General features: G+C 43.5%; 1 protein-coding gene across 4 annotated transcripts in view; it reads left to right on the top strand.

Annotated features, from left to right (window-relative positions):
• The window catches only part of rarga (retinoic acid receptor gamma a), a 41,058-nt gene extending 27,363 nt beyond the window's left edge, over positions 1-13,695 (top strand). For all 4 annotated transcript variants that reach the window (XM_030732890.1, XM_030732889.1, XM_030732888.1 and 1 more), the window contains 7 exons: positions 9,593-9,741; positions 9,944-10,085; positions 11,017-11,180; positions 11,530-11,706; positions 12,013-12,217; positions 12,762-12,920; positions 13,128-13,695. In XM_030732890.1, the coding sequence (XP_030588750.1) occupies positions 9,593-9,741; positions 9,944-10,085; positions 11,017-11,180; positions 11,530-11,706; positions 12,013-12,217; positions 12,762-12,920; positions 13,128-13,450 (1,319 nt within the window). In that variant the 3' untranslated portion in view covers positions 13,451-13,695. The remainder of the gene's footprint in view (positions 1-9,592; positions 9,742-9,943; positions 10,086-11,016; positions 11,181-11,529; positions 11,707-12,012; positions 12,218-12,761; positions 12,921-13,127) is intronic.
• Positions 13,696-17,002: the final 3,307 nt, after the last annotated feature.

Raw genomic sequence — 17,002 nt, 5'->3', positions numbered from 1 at the left:
AGGGGGTGGTGTTTTTCTGTGTGTGTGTGTGTGTGTGTGTGTGTGTGTGTGTGTGTGTGTAAGGGGGGGGGGGGGGGTGCAAAAGAAAGAGAGAATTAAAGCGACCATACTTACACTTCTAATGAATGTCACTAACGTCATATGTTTATATAGCTGATCTTTTCAAGATAATGTCAAAACAATGTGCTGAACTTAGAACGATTAAGCCAGTCCAAGGTCAATGAGTTGTAATTGATATGATGGAGGGAAAAAACATAAAGCCGGTGCAACTAAATTAACTTTTTAAACAAAAAATCCATTAAGAGGAAAATACTCAGCATCAAAGGGAGGTCTGTTTTGTTTTTTTTTGATTGCAAAGTTTAATTATAAAAAGTAGACCACTTAAAGTGCACTTCAAACTGTCATTATATCTACACCTGCAAATGCATTATAATCGACTAAATCGTTCATTAATGTCTAGAGGAATACAGTATTCTAGATGTAATACTTTATTTTGCAGTAGCTCAGACGGCTGCAGTGTTCTTTGTTTTGATAAATAGAATAGGAACAAAAAATAGTTGTTAAATAAAAATAATAGGCCTGCTGGTTCATTCTAACCATACAGTAGTTCCATTTATTGTGCAATGGTACATTACCACATGGAAATCATTTTTATAGCATGAACCCATTTTTGGTGTCAGACCTACTTGCTGCAGTATCACACCACCTTGTTCACAGCCCTGCAGTAATAGCTGAGCCCATTAATAGGCAGTGCTGTCTATAAATAAACAGATTCAGTCCTAGCAGTTGCTTCAAGTTTTTTCCCCAAGCCCCCCTCCTGTGCGTGGTTTTACATAGGCATAAATCAGAGAGTGTTAACCTGCGCTTGCGTGTGTGGTGTTTGTATGTGTGCTCCTCTGTGTTGACGCATGCACAGTTTACGTGCCTGTTTGGCTGGTGTTGGGCGCCCAGACTGCTGTATCAAATCCAGAGACGGACAGTGTGCCAAGCTGGATTCCTCAGGCCAGTGCTGGAATCCAGCTCCAGCAGTTTATAGCAGTTTATAGCCCGACAGCAACGTCAGTCACACCACTGTAAATAAGGCTCATCAACCACCATGGGTAGGCAGAAGGGAAAAGGGCTGTTTTTGATTTCCTGTCCATCTTTTAAAACAGTATTTCACAAGAGAGAGTACTCTGAAATGCCACGAGGACCTGTGATCAGCTGACGAGTTGTGGAGCACAACATGATAACCGTGGCTGTTATGAGGCAACTGGGCCAACAGTTTGCCTCTGTACATGAGCTCTAGCTAAGTATAAAATCTAGACTTTTGTGAGTGCTTTCACAATAGTTTGCTGGTCCCAGTGGTATTGTGGCTGCCCACCCTAACACTCGTGTCTGGCTGCTGCTATTGTAGCTGTTTACTGAGAACAGCTCTTTGCCTGCCAGACACATTTTCCGTTGCACAAAGGCGTGGGCAATCGGCAAACTATGCATGTACGTGCTGTATTAATGCCTGCACCTGAACGATTTTATTTCACTGGTGAGCGTGTGATGTACCATTGCACATGCACGTTTGTTTATAGCATAGGAGCATGTGCATGTCAGCTCAGAGCTGTGTGCGAGCTGGCTATGGAGAAAGTAGTTCTGTTACCAGTGTGTTATTGACTGACGGCTTGGCTCGACTGTTGCTAGGGGGTCGGTGTTAGGAGAAGTGGAGCCCTCGGATAGCCAAGTCGGGACTAGAAACCCAGACGAGCCCGACTGTCCTCCTCCTGTGTATGTGTGAATGGGTTGTGTTTACGCAGCCGACAGTGTTTGGCAGGGAGTGGTGAGCGGCTGGAGTAGTACAGCTATTATCTGGACTCAGGGGTGGAGAGAGATGGATGAGGAGTTGGCGTAGAGTGGGTGGAAGGAGGGGAGGGAGGAAAGCCCATCGGTGTTGTTTTTCCTTTGACATTAGTCAAATCCTGCCAATGTGCGTATGTGCAACTGACATGACCATCTTTCTGGAAATGGTGCACGAGTTCATTTATATACTCTTTCATTAGCTTACATTTGTTTGTGGGCATATGTCCATTTCAGTGTGCCTTTGTGTGTGATCTCTTAGAGGAACAGGTGTGTGTGTAAGCTGACATGCCTGTAATTGTGAGCCTAGCTGACATTTTGAGACTTTTTACAGGAGGAACATGAATTCGTGTGTGTGTGTGTGTGTGTGTGTGTGTGTGTGTGTGGGTGGTTACGAATGCATATGAAACCAGGTTATTGGAAGAAATCAGGTTAAACCAGGAAACAGGAGGATGTGTTCACATCATGAGAACTTTAAATACAGCTGATCAGTAATCAGATTTCTCTCCAGCCTACTGTTGTGTTTTTAACCAATACCCTCACGCCACTGAGTTTTTCCTTTTGCTGTGTGCATGTATCTGAGTTTTATGAATAATTTGCAGTCCAGCTGCTGTGAATGATTTGTTTTAGCTTTGCTTTTATCTGGGTTTTGGATATTTATATTTTGGATAAAAGAACAGTTTCAGCTGTGATCTTTTCTTTCATCCCACCGTGTTGCCTTCACGGCACTGCATTTCCTTGTTCCCTGTTCCTCTTTGCCATGCACACTTGTAATACCTCTGTTAATCTGTTAATCCATTTATGGGTAAACTAGTATCTATGATATTAGGTTTCTCTTGCGTTAATGTAGGTACCTAAATATTTATATTGTTCATTCAAAATCAAGTTACTGCAGAAAAAAAGAACTACTACCAGGTTACTAATGTAATGTTAACACACTTACTGTTTGTCTGGGCCCTTAGATTTATGAGACACTCTCACAAGCACAAAAACCCCCCAAAAAACACCATATGGTCTTCAGTGGCTACACACTAGCAAATAATATGTTCACGTCTTCACTATAGTTTGACCCTTTGAGTGAATGGGTGCTGGCAGTAGCCTGCCATTAGGCCTGGATTTATCAGCTTCTGCCTCATGGTAAGAACATCTCACATTTGCCATAAAACACTAGAGAGAAAACCAAACAGACAGCCAGTTTGACAGGAAACAATCCAGCAAATGAATTAGGGGCAGTTTGGGGTGATTTATGGCCTGTTTAAGAATGCTCAACCCACTCAGGTTAACTGCTGTTAAGGGAACTGACTGAATGGGCTTACTTTCTCAGTGATGTGTTCACTGAATGGTAGTTTTCAAAATGTCAAAATGTGACTTTAATACTCCATGTATTAGTCTGATGTGGAACTTCGTTTTGTGACATCTGTAGAGACAGTCACGGCAGGAAATGAATCACTGTATGGCTCAAATCTGGCTGTCACATCAGTGATCTGTGAGTGCCTCCACCCAAAGAGAGTTGGGCAACCTGTTGGTGGTTGGTTATCAAGCAAAAGTGAAAAACTTCGATATGCATCATTGCTTCACTGAGCCACTCAAAGCAGAAGTTTCTCAGACTAACTTTTATGTCTAATAGGACTCGGTGGTTTTGTGCCAGTTTAAAAACCTCAAAAATTACTACTTATACATGGACTGCTCACTCAGAAGTCAGGAAACTACAGTCATTTTGTCACTGCTGTGCCACTGCTGATCTTAGTCACTCTGAGTTCTTCCTTTAAAGTTCTTCCAAGTGACTACATGGAGGAAAATGTACTGTAAATGCACGTCTGGTCACAGTAAAATCATAACAGAAGTTAGTTAGACAGCTGGCTGCGTGATTTTTATTTTAACAGTCAGTGAGCTGCGTCCTGGGAAAGGCCAAGTAAAACGGCAAAAGAAACCGCTTTGTGTAGTGTGTGCAAACTCTTTGGCATGAACATTTACATGTTGAGTAGAAATGAACTGCGTGCTGCTACTCGTGGGTGTGCTTGTTCCTTCCAATAGGAGGTTTGCGTTTGCATGCTTTGGTGTGCGGTGCTTCCCCAATGTGCTGGAGTGAATACTACTGTTGTTGTTTACATTATCCGCCTTTTCACTCACTTCCTCTGACAGAGCAAGGCTGCAGCCACGGCTGGGCTACTTCTACTTTTGTAAGTTTCTATTGTTGTGAGGAGGAAGCAATAGCAATTGAACGAGTGCTAGTGGCCTTGCCAAAGACAGACAGGTGAGAGCCAGGGCTACAGATGGTGAGAGGAAGTCTGGGAGGACGAGAAACAGCCCAAGGATCAAAGACTCAGGGTTTCCCTCGATGACTGTTTTCTCCTCTCCTCTCTCCTCACCTCGCCTGTGCGCCTGTTTCCGCTCTCTGTCTGCTCCCTTGCCTGCCTGTGAGCTGTCCTGTCTTCTTGACATGATCAATGGCCCGGCCCTGTGCCGGATTGCCAGGTTTGAGTTCACTCTCCAGTCACTGAAGGTGAGCTGTGCGCCTCTCTGGTGGGCAGATGAAGAGTCAGCTGGAGCTCACAGCAGGGACGAGGGGGTGCATTTTTTCCACAGATCTGCACTTGACTGCCTGCTTTTTCCTACACTAGTCATAAAAGGCTGCTGACTGAAATATTTTTATGGATGTTATATTTCCTTTCATTTTTCCTCTGTTTACTACCTTCTCGCACCTTCTTTTGGTACAAGGACATTTGAAGGAAACTTTATTTGCTGGGTTCATTGGGGACAGGCGGCTCAGTAGACAAGTTTGCCTGTTTGAAGCCAACTTATGTGTTTGTTGACAGGGTTGTGTGGTGCAGGAAAAGAGGGGGGTGCATGCTGCCAAATGTTTGCTTGGCCGACTCCATCAAGAAAATATCAAAAGGCTCTTTATGAGGTGCTATAAAGAAGACCAGGTGTTTTGAGAGCACCGCCAGACTCCAAGTGTAATTCCACTTTTTTAAAACATGCCCTGAGGATACATTCTTGTCCCACCTGCTGTCTTTCCTGCTTTGTCCCCCTGCCTTTTTTTTTTTTTTTTTTTTAAAGATAAAAATGTGTGTTGGCAGGAGCTTGTGTGCCCTGTCACATTGTGCCATTCTCCACGGTTTTGTCATTATTATTCACAGTAGGCATGAGCAAATGGGAAAAGGTTTTTACTCAACATACTGGTCTGGCGTCAGCTTGTGTGTGTGTGTGCGTCATGAATGTTCACATATCTGTTTGCCTCATTATTTTCTTCTGGTTCCACACAGAAAGGTCTAAATTCCTGAAGGACTGTGTGCTTCTTAATACCTATCCAACTTTGTTCATTTTCACCTCTTAAACCTGAGCCAACTCCCGATTGGCTGTCCTCTTTTCTTATAAACCTTGTTTCAAAAGACACAGTGTCTCTTTACAGGCACGTTAGTGAATGTGTGTCAATTTGTGTGAGACAGCTGTTGAAAGGTGTTGCTCCTGCTCCTTTAATGAAAGTATCCCCCTCCTTGTCAGCACAGGAATTCCTCACATTTCTCTCTCTTTTTGTTTTTAAACTTTTTTAAATGTCTTTTTTCACTTATAGACAGGTAACATTTTGAGTACCTGTGTAGTTCATGTGTGTTATATATAGGTTGAGCAGAGTAGCAGTGGGAAATGAGAACACGTGTGAAGGTGTAACAGTGAGGGATACTGAGAAGTGGCAACAAAAGCAGTGACGAAGATCCTCCGGAAACGCTGGCGCTGAAAAGAGGAAGGAAACAAGTCTGTTGTGTGGGACCTTGTAGCAGAAGCCTCAAGAGTGATAGCAGGAAGACATGGGCAAAGAAAAACAGAGAAGGAGAGTAATATATGCTGGCACCACTGACAAGGGTGTGGTGCTACTTTCTTTTCCTCTTTCATGAAGCTCACTTCTTCAAAGAAACCTGTTCCATGTGCTGATGGTCAGTCGGTCGTACCCTATGGTACTGTGGCCTCTGTCATGGTGTAGAGGGCCAAGGGCACCCTCGAAAGCCCCACCTAGTGTGCCAGCAATTTTCCGAGCCCACTGTTCACATCCTCTCTCAATCTGCTGTCCTTCTGCCACTATTCTCTGCCCAGTACCCTACCTTCTTTTCACATTGAACCCTACTGTGTGCCCATCCTCTCCCACTCTCCCACTCTGCCTCAAAGTCTCTCAGTTTTTACTGCTCAGTGTTTTCAGCAAGAACTACAACTTTGCAGGGTCTTTAGTGCAAATTGAGGTGGAGACAAAGGCCACACATGCCCGTGCTTGCAGGTTAATACTAACAGAGAAAACATCAACACAATGAGCCACACACACTGGGGGGGGGGGGTTAATAGGGAACACTGGAGCTCAGTGGTGCACTGTTACAAATAGTCCGGCATTTGCAAGTGAAATGTACGCTATAGAGACAGAACTGCACCGCTGGCTGGAGTTGCACGTGAAAACAGCACAAAGATGAAAATGAACACCTACACACATCCTACAGATGTTTTTGTATTGCGCAGCGTGTACATTGTCCCCCAGACAGAAAACGCCTATTCGTTCGCTCTCACATGCCAAGGCTAGACCTTGTGGAAGAGCGTCCCACTGAAGATTCAATCACACCGACAAGTCACGTAGACAAAATCTGCAAACCTATTGTGAAAGAATACTTGTTACAGTGCCAGAATGTCATATGCTGCTCAGTTAAAATGAGTGTGTTGCAACACAAAACAGGAGCTGCATAGTCATGCTTTTGCTCACATACATTGGAAACACTCCTTTTTCCAGTTGAGTGAACAGCAGGCAGCCTCAGTGTTGCCAGAAAGTCCCGTGCTTTCCATATTATTTCTTCCTATTCTGTCTTTTTCTCTGCTATTGTATCTGTTGATCCTGAAGGGACGCTGATTGACCCGGTTAACTTGACCTAGAATTCACTGTAATTGACCTAGTTGAATTCACCTTCAGCTAAACAGCTATTTCTGTCATCTAATGAGGATGTGGTGAGTGGTATAGTGCTCATCCCACTCAGGGTGAAGTATTTTTGTGAATGTTAGTGGGGAAGATTGCTGTGTGTGCCTATAATTTATAACCACTGAGTGTGTATTTGTGACCAGAGGATTAGGTTTGCTCAGTGGCAGCTGGACCACTTGTGCACTGAGAGCATTGCAACAAGGGATTAGGGAATAAACTGATACTTAGCATGAAGCTAATAGCGACTACTGATATCTTGACTATACCTTCTTCTTTCCTTTCTTTTCCTCTTCTCCTCCCCCAACAACAGCAGCAGCCCCCCTACCTACCCCACTCTTCATCTCATCTGTCCATCATCAGCTCACAGGCCTTAGACAACGGATTGTCATGCAAATGGTGCCCCAGGACTCAAAGAGCTGATAAGAAGGGCCTCTCATTTCACTGGGCTTTGTTTTCTAAACAGTGATGAGCTGAGTTGAAGAGACTGAGAAAAGAGGCTCAGGGTAGCCATCTGAATGGGCCCTCTGACTGTGGCGCCCTGGGGTAAGTGGTGCAGGGGATTTGGATGGAGTAGGCTGAATAAGGCGAAGTCTGGGAGGCGGGTTCAGGAGTCATGTTCTCCAGCAGGAACCAGGTTCAATGTGTTGACAGACCCTGATGTATTTTCTCTGTCACCTCTCTCCGGGTTTTCTCCAAGATGGACTTTCTCTCTTTGACCCTCTTTCTTTATCCATTTACGTGGTGTCAGTCAGTGTTCGTTACTTGACGCCACATATGGTTTGTCCTTTTCTGAGGGGTTGTCAGCGCTTGGTCTGGAGCCTCATTTGCTGCTGTTATTATTGCATAAACAGTGGTTCATGGTGCGTTCAGAGTGTTTCTGTTCTCCCACTGACCCTGCCGTTTTGTTACATTCTGGCCAAGGAGATATGAGACGTTCTGTAGAAACATTCAGACGGTGTAAACTTCAAATTTTAGATTGATTTGTGCATTTGGCTCTGGGATTGGTCTAAAAACTAATGGAAAACATCTTTACCTCCAGCAAAGCTGGGTTTTCAAAGGAGGACTTTGAATTTGGATTTCTGAAGAGTCAAATATAAAAATACATATGAAAAACAGATGTTTAAGCGGCAGGCAACAAATAAAAAATGTCTGACATATTTCTGTTCCTATCATTAATGAGGTAGTTGCAGGACAGTCAGAGCAGCTGCAGCAGAAGTAGTAGTAATCGTCAACTTGGTCTTGAACAAGACTTGCCCTCAGGAGCAACTTTGTCCTCCCCTCTCCCTCTTCCCCTTTCTCTGCTTTATATCAAATTCCTCTTTTTACGCCCCCTTTTTTTTCCCCTTCTTTTTGAAGTCTCCCTTCTCTAGTAAAAAAAACTATGCTGGTGTTTTTTTTTTTGCTTCTGCTGTGTGTGTGTGTGTGTGTGTGTTGGGGGGGTTGTAGGTTAAGTTTAGGCAAGTCCTCTGTGCTTTCCATTGAAGGTGCTGGGGAGAGGAGGGGGCAGTAAAAGTTAGAATTTTAGAGCCTCCCTGTTTTTTATTTTATGATTGGCTTTTTTTTTTCTCCTTTCTTTTTTTTTTTTTTTTTTTTTTTTGTTTTTTACGGGCTGGGAGCTACAGCTGGTGGTGTGAATAGCTGCCCAAGGTGACTGAGTCCCAATAAAGTGCAGGCCAGCCGGGCTGGGGCCTCCAGTCCAGCCATGGGACTGCCTTTATAGGCCAACTTACGAGCATAGTCCTCTGTTAAAACGTGGCAGGGCTGCACTGAGGAATTTAGGGCCAGGAAACAAGAGAAAAATAGGGTTTGTGTGTCAGGGGGTGGTGGGATGAAGAGAAGGGGGTTGAAGTTAGAGGGTGACCAAGGGTGAAAGTGTTTGTGTGCATGTGTGTGTGTGTGTGTGTGGGCAAGAGGGGTTGGGGGGGTATGTGTGTCCGTGATTTTGTGCAGACTAGCATGTGTGCTTTTTGGCCCTGTATCTGCCCAGGAGCTTATGTTTTTCAGGGGAAGTGTGGAATCCATACTCTGCACACTTGAACTTCCAAAAAAACGTATATGGGGTCCACTTTGGAATATAATGAAGTATAATATACCATATCAATTATGTGACTTGAGTAAGCACTGATGTCACAGCTGTGTTCCAGTTTGAAACCTAGAAGCAGGGCCCTACACCAGCTTTGCATGCCCGTGTGTTTGTCATGTGCGTACGCTGTGCATGCAAGATGTACACATGAGCTGTTGTCAGTGAGTGGAATGAGGAAAAGCCAGCTTTCCTGACTTTTCCTGACTCAGTAGCTTGCTCTGTCACCTGTCCTTATCGAATAATCTGTCTGACACTGTCAGGCACAGCGTAGTGATGGGGAAAAAAAGCAGTTTTCTCACTGCTGTCAGACAGTCCTTCTTCATTCATTTAATGTGTTCACATTAACCAATCATGCCCCCAAACGGGCCCCTGAGTTCTGTCTCTTCGTGACTATTGGTGCCAAGAAATAGACACTCTTGCTATGTAGTTTGTATGTTATCTTTTGAGACTAATTAATGTTGTCTCATGTAGAGATGAGTAAATGAAAAATGTATCGCAAACCACCTCCAGGCAAATTGTTTACCAAGTGAGTATGAATTTTAGTCAGTATCTCGCTCTCTGGAACTCCTGTCAGCTGTCATATCTTTTCTAAGTGTAATTATCTGTCCACATCTGCTACATGTATTGACAAGTGCACATGTGGCATTTGCAGACTGAGCAATAGCTTTAGGATAATGACTAGTAAGAAAATATCTGTTCATGTGCTCTGCTGTCTTTTCTTCCCCTTGTCACAGCGGTGGAGACCCAGAGCAGCAGTTCAGAGGAGATGGTACCCAGTTCTCCGTCTCCACCTCCCCCACCTCGTGTCTACAAGCCCTGCTTTGTGTGCCAAGACAAGTCCTCAGGGTACCACTACGGGGTCAGCTCATGTGAAGGCTGCAAGGTGAGAAGAACCAGCCTCTTAAGCACTGAGTTTTCTGAAATGAAAAATTTGATTCTCTGTTTTGGATTCACATGATAAAATGGGGATAAACGGAGGGCAGCTGAAAGATAAACAGCCAAATGTCACAGCCTTTATATGATAACTATATTGTACATTCTCCTTTGCCCTCTCCCCTTTTGTGTCTCGCTTCCTGATGTTCCAGGGTTTCTTCCGTCGCAGTATTCAGAAGAACATGGTGTACACCTGCCACCGAGATAAAAACTGTCAGATTAACAAGGTCACACGCAACCGGTGCCAGTACTGCAGGCTGCAGAAGTGCTTCGAGGTTGGCATGTCCAAGGAAGGTGAGTCCCCTAGGGTTGAAGAGATAGAGAGACCCATTTTGAAAAACAGGGTCACTCACTCACTTCCACAGTACACACATAAAGACAGCAGGTTCTCGGTTCTCTTACTGATCTGTTAATTTTCATCCAGACACTCTGGGGAAACTAGGCAGCAAAGACAGAAGCAGATGATGAGCCTACCAGGGGTGGTGATCAGGGCGAGGCTGGGCACTGTACCAATCATATGACTAATCCCTTTACAAAATGAATCTGACTTCCTGTTTCACCACAAAACCTCGCCCCCCTGGCCAGCACAGACACTGCTTTCATTCATAAAGACAACATGGGAGAAAACAAGATTTGGAGTTTTGACCAACGTAATAAGAACAGGATTCACGCTGTTTGCACAATCAGAAACACCAGTTTGGGGGACATTTTTATTTGAACCTTTTGTGTGACCAGCTGCGTGTAAGTGGCAGTTTCTTGCCCTTCATGAAGCCCAGGGGACATGTATGTGGGTGTAATGTTTGTGTGGGATGTGTGTTAAGACCGGGATCACATTGTGCCTCTGCTATTACTGGATATCCTGAGAGGAAGGAAAGTATGGGAGGAGGTGGTGGGAGAAGAGGCAGAGAGGGAGAGCGTGGACTGGCTTATGTGCACCGGTCAAATGGATAGAGAGAGATGGACAAGGAAGCCAGTGGGTGATAAGAAGGAGATAGCCAGTGTCCGTGCTGGTCTCAAGGAAATATGTTAATGCTGTTAAGAGCAGAAAGGTTCTGGTTTCCACTAACATGTAACATCTCCTTGGCAGCAGTGAAAGACACTCAACAGATAGATTAAATTAACTCTCTGGATGAGCTTTAACATTGCGTGTGGAAATAATTTTGTACCAATTAGTGACGAATATGTCTCCTAACTGATGGTTTTATTTTTTCCCCCTTTTACGTAGCGGTGCGCAATGACAGAAACAAGAAGAAGAAGGATGTGAAGGAGGAGGTTGTGCTTCCAGAGAGCTATGAACTAAGTGGAGAGCTAGAGGAGCTAGTCAACAAAGTCAGCAAGGCTCACCAAGAAACCTTCCCGTCACTTTGCCAGCTGGGCAAATACACCACCGTAAGTCATACACATAAACTCTCATCTTTCACTGCTGTGTTTGGAAACTTTCTCTCAGCTAATCATCAGTGAACCTCCCAAATTGCACTCTGACGTAAATTCACGGTAACTTTCCCAACCTAGCGGTGGCTTAACTAATTCAGTTCCCTATTAAGCCATCTGTGTGGCCTCAGAATGACTGATGCAACATGTAAATGGACACCCCCCCCCTCCAAAAGCCCCTCATTGATTGATGTAAAATGTAAATGTGTTGCACAGCTCGGTGACACTTGCCTTTGATGCATACATGGTTGTACACCTCTTCTTGCATGACATTCTTAACTGTGGGTGTTTTTTTTTTTTTGTTCAGAACTCCAGCTCAGACCATCGGGTCCAGCTTGATCTAGGGCTATGGGACAAGTTTAGCGAGCTCTCCACCAAATGCATCATCAAGATAGTAGAATTTGCCAAGCGGTTGCCAGGTTTCACCAGCCTCACCATCGCAGACCAAATCACTCTGCTTAAGTCCGCCTGTCTGGACATATTGGTGAGGAGCTTTTGTTTTTCCTTCTGTCCTTTTCACTCACTTTTGAAAATAAATGATTGTGCCAACGTTTATGCTGAGATATGGGTATACTTCCATCTGGTGGTCAAAAGTGGTAGTGCATTAAAGTTTGCCCAGATAAATCTACTATATATAAGTAAATAGTTATACACAAATAGCCTGGAGCTCATTTCAATCAATTTTAACTGCTGCAAATATTTTAGTGTTGTAGGAACTCGTATTATATTACTTCATTTTTTTTAATGCTTATAAAGTTTTCTGCCTTTCTTGCTTTTCTTGCTTTTTTAGATGCTGAGAATCTGCACACGCTACACCCCGGAACAGGACACTATGACGTTCTCCGATGGCCTGACTCTGAACCGGACTCAGATGCACAATGCGGGCTTCGGACCACTTACAGACCTGGTTTTTGCCTTTGCAGGCCAACTTCTACCCCTGGAGATGGATGACACAGAAACCGGCCTCCTCAGCGCCATCTGCCTCATCTGTGGAGGTACTGCAGCATACATGTGTTATCACTTCCTCTGTTATAAAGAGGAAGTGACTTTAGCAAAATGAAAATTAAGCATATTAGATTTCATATATATATAAAAGATCATTTCAAACTGTGCCATATAAAAAAAGAGAGAAAGAACAGTTTCTTCCCCTCTGCTGTTGGACTCATGAACAATAACCCTAAGACTGTTACCACCACCCTCCACAAACGCTGATGACCCTATGTCTATGCACCTGTCTGACTGCACTGATGTACATATTAGTGGAATATAGTTTACATTCTTTTATCTTTTAATTAGTCTCTGCACTGTATATTTTGTAATTTTGTAATATTGTGCTATAGTTATAGCTCTAATATCTCTGTATATTTGCAATTTGTATACTTGTATATTGTCTTATAGTTTTTATACTTATTTGTTTTTTTTTTGTTTTTTTTCTGTAAGCACGAAGTACCGCAGCAATTTCCTAATGCTGTGAACCTGTTCACCCATATGGCAATAAAAACCGTCTGATTCTGATATGTTCCCTGCGTTCTTCACCAGACCGCATGGATTTAGAAGAGCCCCAGAAAGTGGATAAACTACAGGAGCCTCTACTTGAGGCTCTGAAGATCTATGCCCGTCGCCGCCGCCCCAACAAGCCCCACATGTTCCCACGCATGCTGATGAAGATTACTGACCTCAGGGGCATCAGTACGAAGGGTCAGTATGGAGAGAGTGCTTTCTAAGATTGAATTCTGACCATTTTCCTAAGGTCACTGTCAGCAAGTGGATGACATGTTTTACAGGAGTCTCTACTAGTTCCTCTTCCAGCTTTACTCCTGTTTTTTGTTTTGTTTTCAATGTGTCCATGTTTTTTAAGAGGTAATTATATTAATTATCCACCAACTCCATGCTTCCTATTTTCAGGTGCAGAAAGAGCTATCACTCTGAAGATGGAGATCCCAGGGCCAATGCCTCCATTGATCAGGGAAATGCTCGAGAACCCGGAGGCCTTTGACGACCAAACAGAGTGCAACGAGAGCCCACCGCCTCCACCACCAGCACAACCTGCGGCTGCACCTCCAGCCCTGGTCCTAAAGCAGGAGGCTGAGGATGAGGATGACAGCTGGGCCAATGAAAACGGCAGTGAGCCGTCACCAGAAGAGGAGGACGAAGACGACGACGACGAGGCGGGAGATGAAGAGCGAGACAGGGGCTCGGACAGTGACGGGGAACCCTGGGGGTTTTAGATAACATAGATGGGTCTAGGAAAGGCCTTGCTGGGAGGGTGCAGTGAAAAGAGCATTTCATACATAGACACACAGGTTCATCACACGCGTGCACGCACACACACACACACACACACACACACACACACACACACAAAATTAAACATACACATATACAGCACAACCTCATTCACTCACCTGCCTCAAGAAAATGCTGGCCTTCCCTTCTCCCCTTCTCTCTCCTTACTGCACATCATTGTGTCCTCCTCAACTGAGCACAGCAGAGCCTTAAGCGTATAGACATTTCTAACTCAGGCCACACGGTCCATGACAAGTGAAATGCAGAAAAAATGAGAGGTCAAGGAGAGATGACAGTAAACCATTTGAACTCCTGGTGCGGCCGAGAGGGAAGTTAACATGACAAAAAGAACATGACCTCTTTGAGAAAGCTAAATGTTTGTTGTTTTCGCCCCCCCCCCCCCCACCCCACCTCACTATTGTTGTTTATATCTAAACAGGGGAGCCTCCAAACCAGACACCAGAACTAAGCAGTTGACTTTAATGGATTACAACAAGCACATTTGTCAAATGAAAGCAAGAGTACAGGGCAAAGCCAAATTGAGTATGCAAATCTTTTGTTTTTGTGTTTATTGTTTTTGAATATTGTTTTCATTTTTTTTTTCTTTTTTCAGTTTATGAATAAGTCCATACATATCTATATACCATTATATTTTGTTTTTATTTGTTATTCTGGTTTTATATATGAATCCTTTAGACAAGATTTTTTCTTTGAAGAGCTTTCCTGAGAAGATATTCAGATGGAAAGAAGGGTAATCACAACTGGCTGGGTTTTCCTTATCAGCTACATATGCTTAGCTCCGGCTTCTTTGAGCACTTTGGCTCACTGTGGATGATAATCAACCCAGGACTTTTTTTGTTGTTGCAGCGATTTAACCAGTTTCTGTTATCAGGTAATTGGCATTATTCTTTTATGCTGTTGCTGCAGCCAGCATATGCTGTCAGTGCAGGAAATAAGTATCTTTGTGCCAAAGTTAGGAACAGTCATCTGTGGAGCATGAGTTTAACTACTGGCAGGGACTCCAGATCCAATCCAGCGATCCTCATGGCAGAATGCTCACTCACACATGCACTAAAAACACACTCTAAATATCTTGGGCAGTGTATACACACACAAGCACATAGAACAAAAATACACACTCCTCTCACTCTACGCTCAGTGGTAGCGGATGTGTCAACCTGGCACAAAGTGCAAGGATCAGAGATTTAGACTTGACCGTATATGTAGCACTTTTCTGATCCTCTGTTTAAGTAAGGCACATCTCTTCCATTAAGTGTAGAGCTACTGTCTGTGAGCATATGTCCCAGTTAGCATGTCAAAATTGATGGTAACATCAACCTATTAAATACGATCTTAGAGCACTCCCTGATGATAGGAGTACATTAACATGCTCATTCAACACAGGTATAAGCATCCCAGCGTACTAGTATCATATGCATCAACACAACCATTAAAGGCATATGCAAGCAGGAATCTTTATGGAAGACATTTTGGAATCAGACTCAGGGCTTTTCAGTAAGGACCAAACCCTAGCTGCTTCCCAGCATGCTAGAAACAGGCAATATTTATGCGTGCATTCTTGACTATGCGATTCTCAACCCCACTTTGTGTACATAAAAGATGACAAGTCAGAGAAACGGCATGGATACCAGTCTGTCTCTCCAGAGAGTGAGGAGGGACCATCATCATCATCATAATCAGGGTCCCGCCTGCGTTCACACTGGTATCCATGCAGCAAACTGCCCTCTCATCCCAAAAGCCATTATATCATCTTGTCTTCTTGTGTATATTCTCCCTTTTTTGAAGAAGAGTGGAGGATTGTGTGTTCTCATGTATCATTTCTTTATTGCCAAAATGTCACAGTGGGTGATCAGCTGGGAAAGCACGGCTGATGTACAGTACAGAGGTTTTTTTTTTCTTCTCTCGCTCCCTCTTTGAAGCAATACAAGCATTCTTTCTGTAGCAGCAAGAGGTCCCATCCTCTAAATACGGGCAGGTCTCCTCATTGTGTGTGCGTGCGTGCGTGGTTGCGTGTGAGTGTGCATGTGAGTGTGAATGCTTTAGGAAGTTTTCAGTCATGGGTGGATGTCCTTGGCATGGTGCTGTCACACAGAAACTCTTGTGTGACCTCATCCTTTTTCTTTCTGCTGGGCCGTCATGGTGATAGTGATGGTAATGCAGGCAAAACATTGAGATTATGTTGTGTTATGTTTTTTCAACATGGCCAAGGTGTTGTCCTTCCTCTGTTTATGTCAACTCTTGTCATACAAAGAAAAGCCATATAAACAGTGAGAGGCACAATAAACTACTTTTGAGAGATTACTGGACTTTTCATTGCAATTTCTTTGTGTTCAAATGATGTGATGCGTAATTTCTCTTATACCAGACTTATCAGAGTTAATGGCACTTTTGAATGAAAATAATCATTACCAAGATGGAGCAGTAGAGGGAGCTCTTGCACTGTGAGTGCAGGGTGTGCTGCATGCAGCAGTGTTCACTGCTTGGAGGATAAGAGCGGGGTCTGTTGGGTCATGGAGAGCCGTGGTTGCAGAGGCTAATAAATCACAGCCTCCTGCTGAACAAGGACATCAGATAAAGGTCTGTTCCTAAGATTTGTTCACTCTGCAGTTAAAAGAGTGCAGGTAGCAGCATAAAAATCATCAGAGAACGACTCTTTCTCACTGTGATCAAAAAGTATATCTAGCTGATATGAATTTTTTCATGAAATGTGTCTAAGAAGGCCACAACTATAGCACAATAAATTATCTCAGTTTTTCAATGCATTACTTGGTATATTTGTATCAGCTACCATTAAGCTTTGGGTCAAATGAAATAAGATAAAATCACATCTGGCTCTGCAAATTTGTGGCAAGCTTTTTTTTTTTTTTTTTTTAAAGTTTCATAGACTCAAGTATTAATCATAAAAATCTGGATCAATTCATAATGAAAATAGCTGCTGCATAGCTGTTAACGCAGTCCATATAAGAGGTCTGCCAGAGAAAATAAAAGCAACACTTTCACGGTCAGTCAGTTGCCCAAACCAGTGCGCTCAGATTATACTGAAACTGTGTGAAATTTGAACCTGTAGCAGTGATCCAACACTTGGTAATGGCCTGTGAAAGGATGTTCGGTCACTGAACTCAAATCAAAAGCTTTTTCAGAATATGCTGTGCAAACTTTGAACCAAGTCAGTGAATAAAACAAAGAAAGGCTGGGATGCCTTTAAACAGTTTTAAGACTTTCTTTGTTAAGAGGAACAAAAATCAGCCTGTGTGTGTGTGTGTGTCAAGGTTACACTGCGTATCTTTACTGTATCACTGTTGCTGATATGATCAGCCGTCGCACAGGAGCAGGAATCCTCTTTATAAAGGGCTGCTGACAGTAAACCTTCTCTTTTTAAAAGCGTACCAGTTGATACTAATGCCACACCTTTATTTCATTAATAGAAAAAGAGAATCAGAGGCGGGTGATAAACAGAGATGAGATTCTATCAA

This window comes from Archocentrus centrarchus, chromosome 7 (genome assembly GCF_007364275.1).
Source record: "Archocentrus centrarchus isolate MPI-CPG fArcCen1 chromosome 7, fArcCen1, whole genome shotgun sequence".
In the NCBI taxonomy this organism is placed as follows: domain Eukaryota; kingdom Metazoa; phylum Chordata; class Actinopteri; order Cichliformes; family Cichlidae; genus Archocentrus; species Archocentrus centrarchus.
The sequence above is the reverse complement of the archived record's forward strand: the minus strand, read 5'-3'. Positions and strand labels throughout refer to the sequence as shown.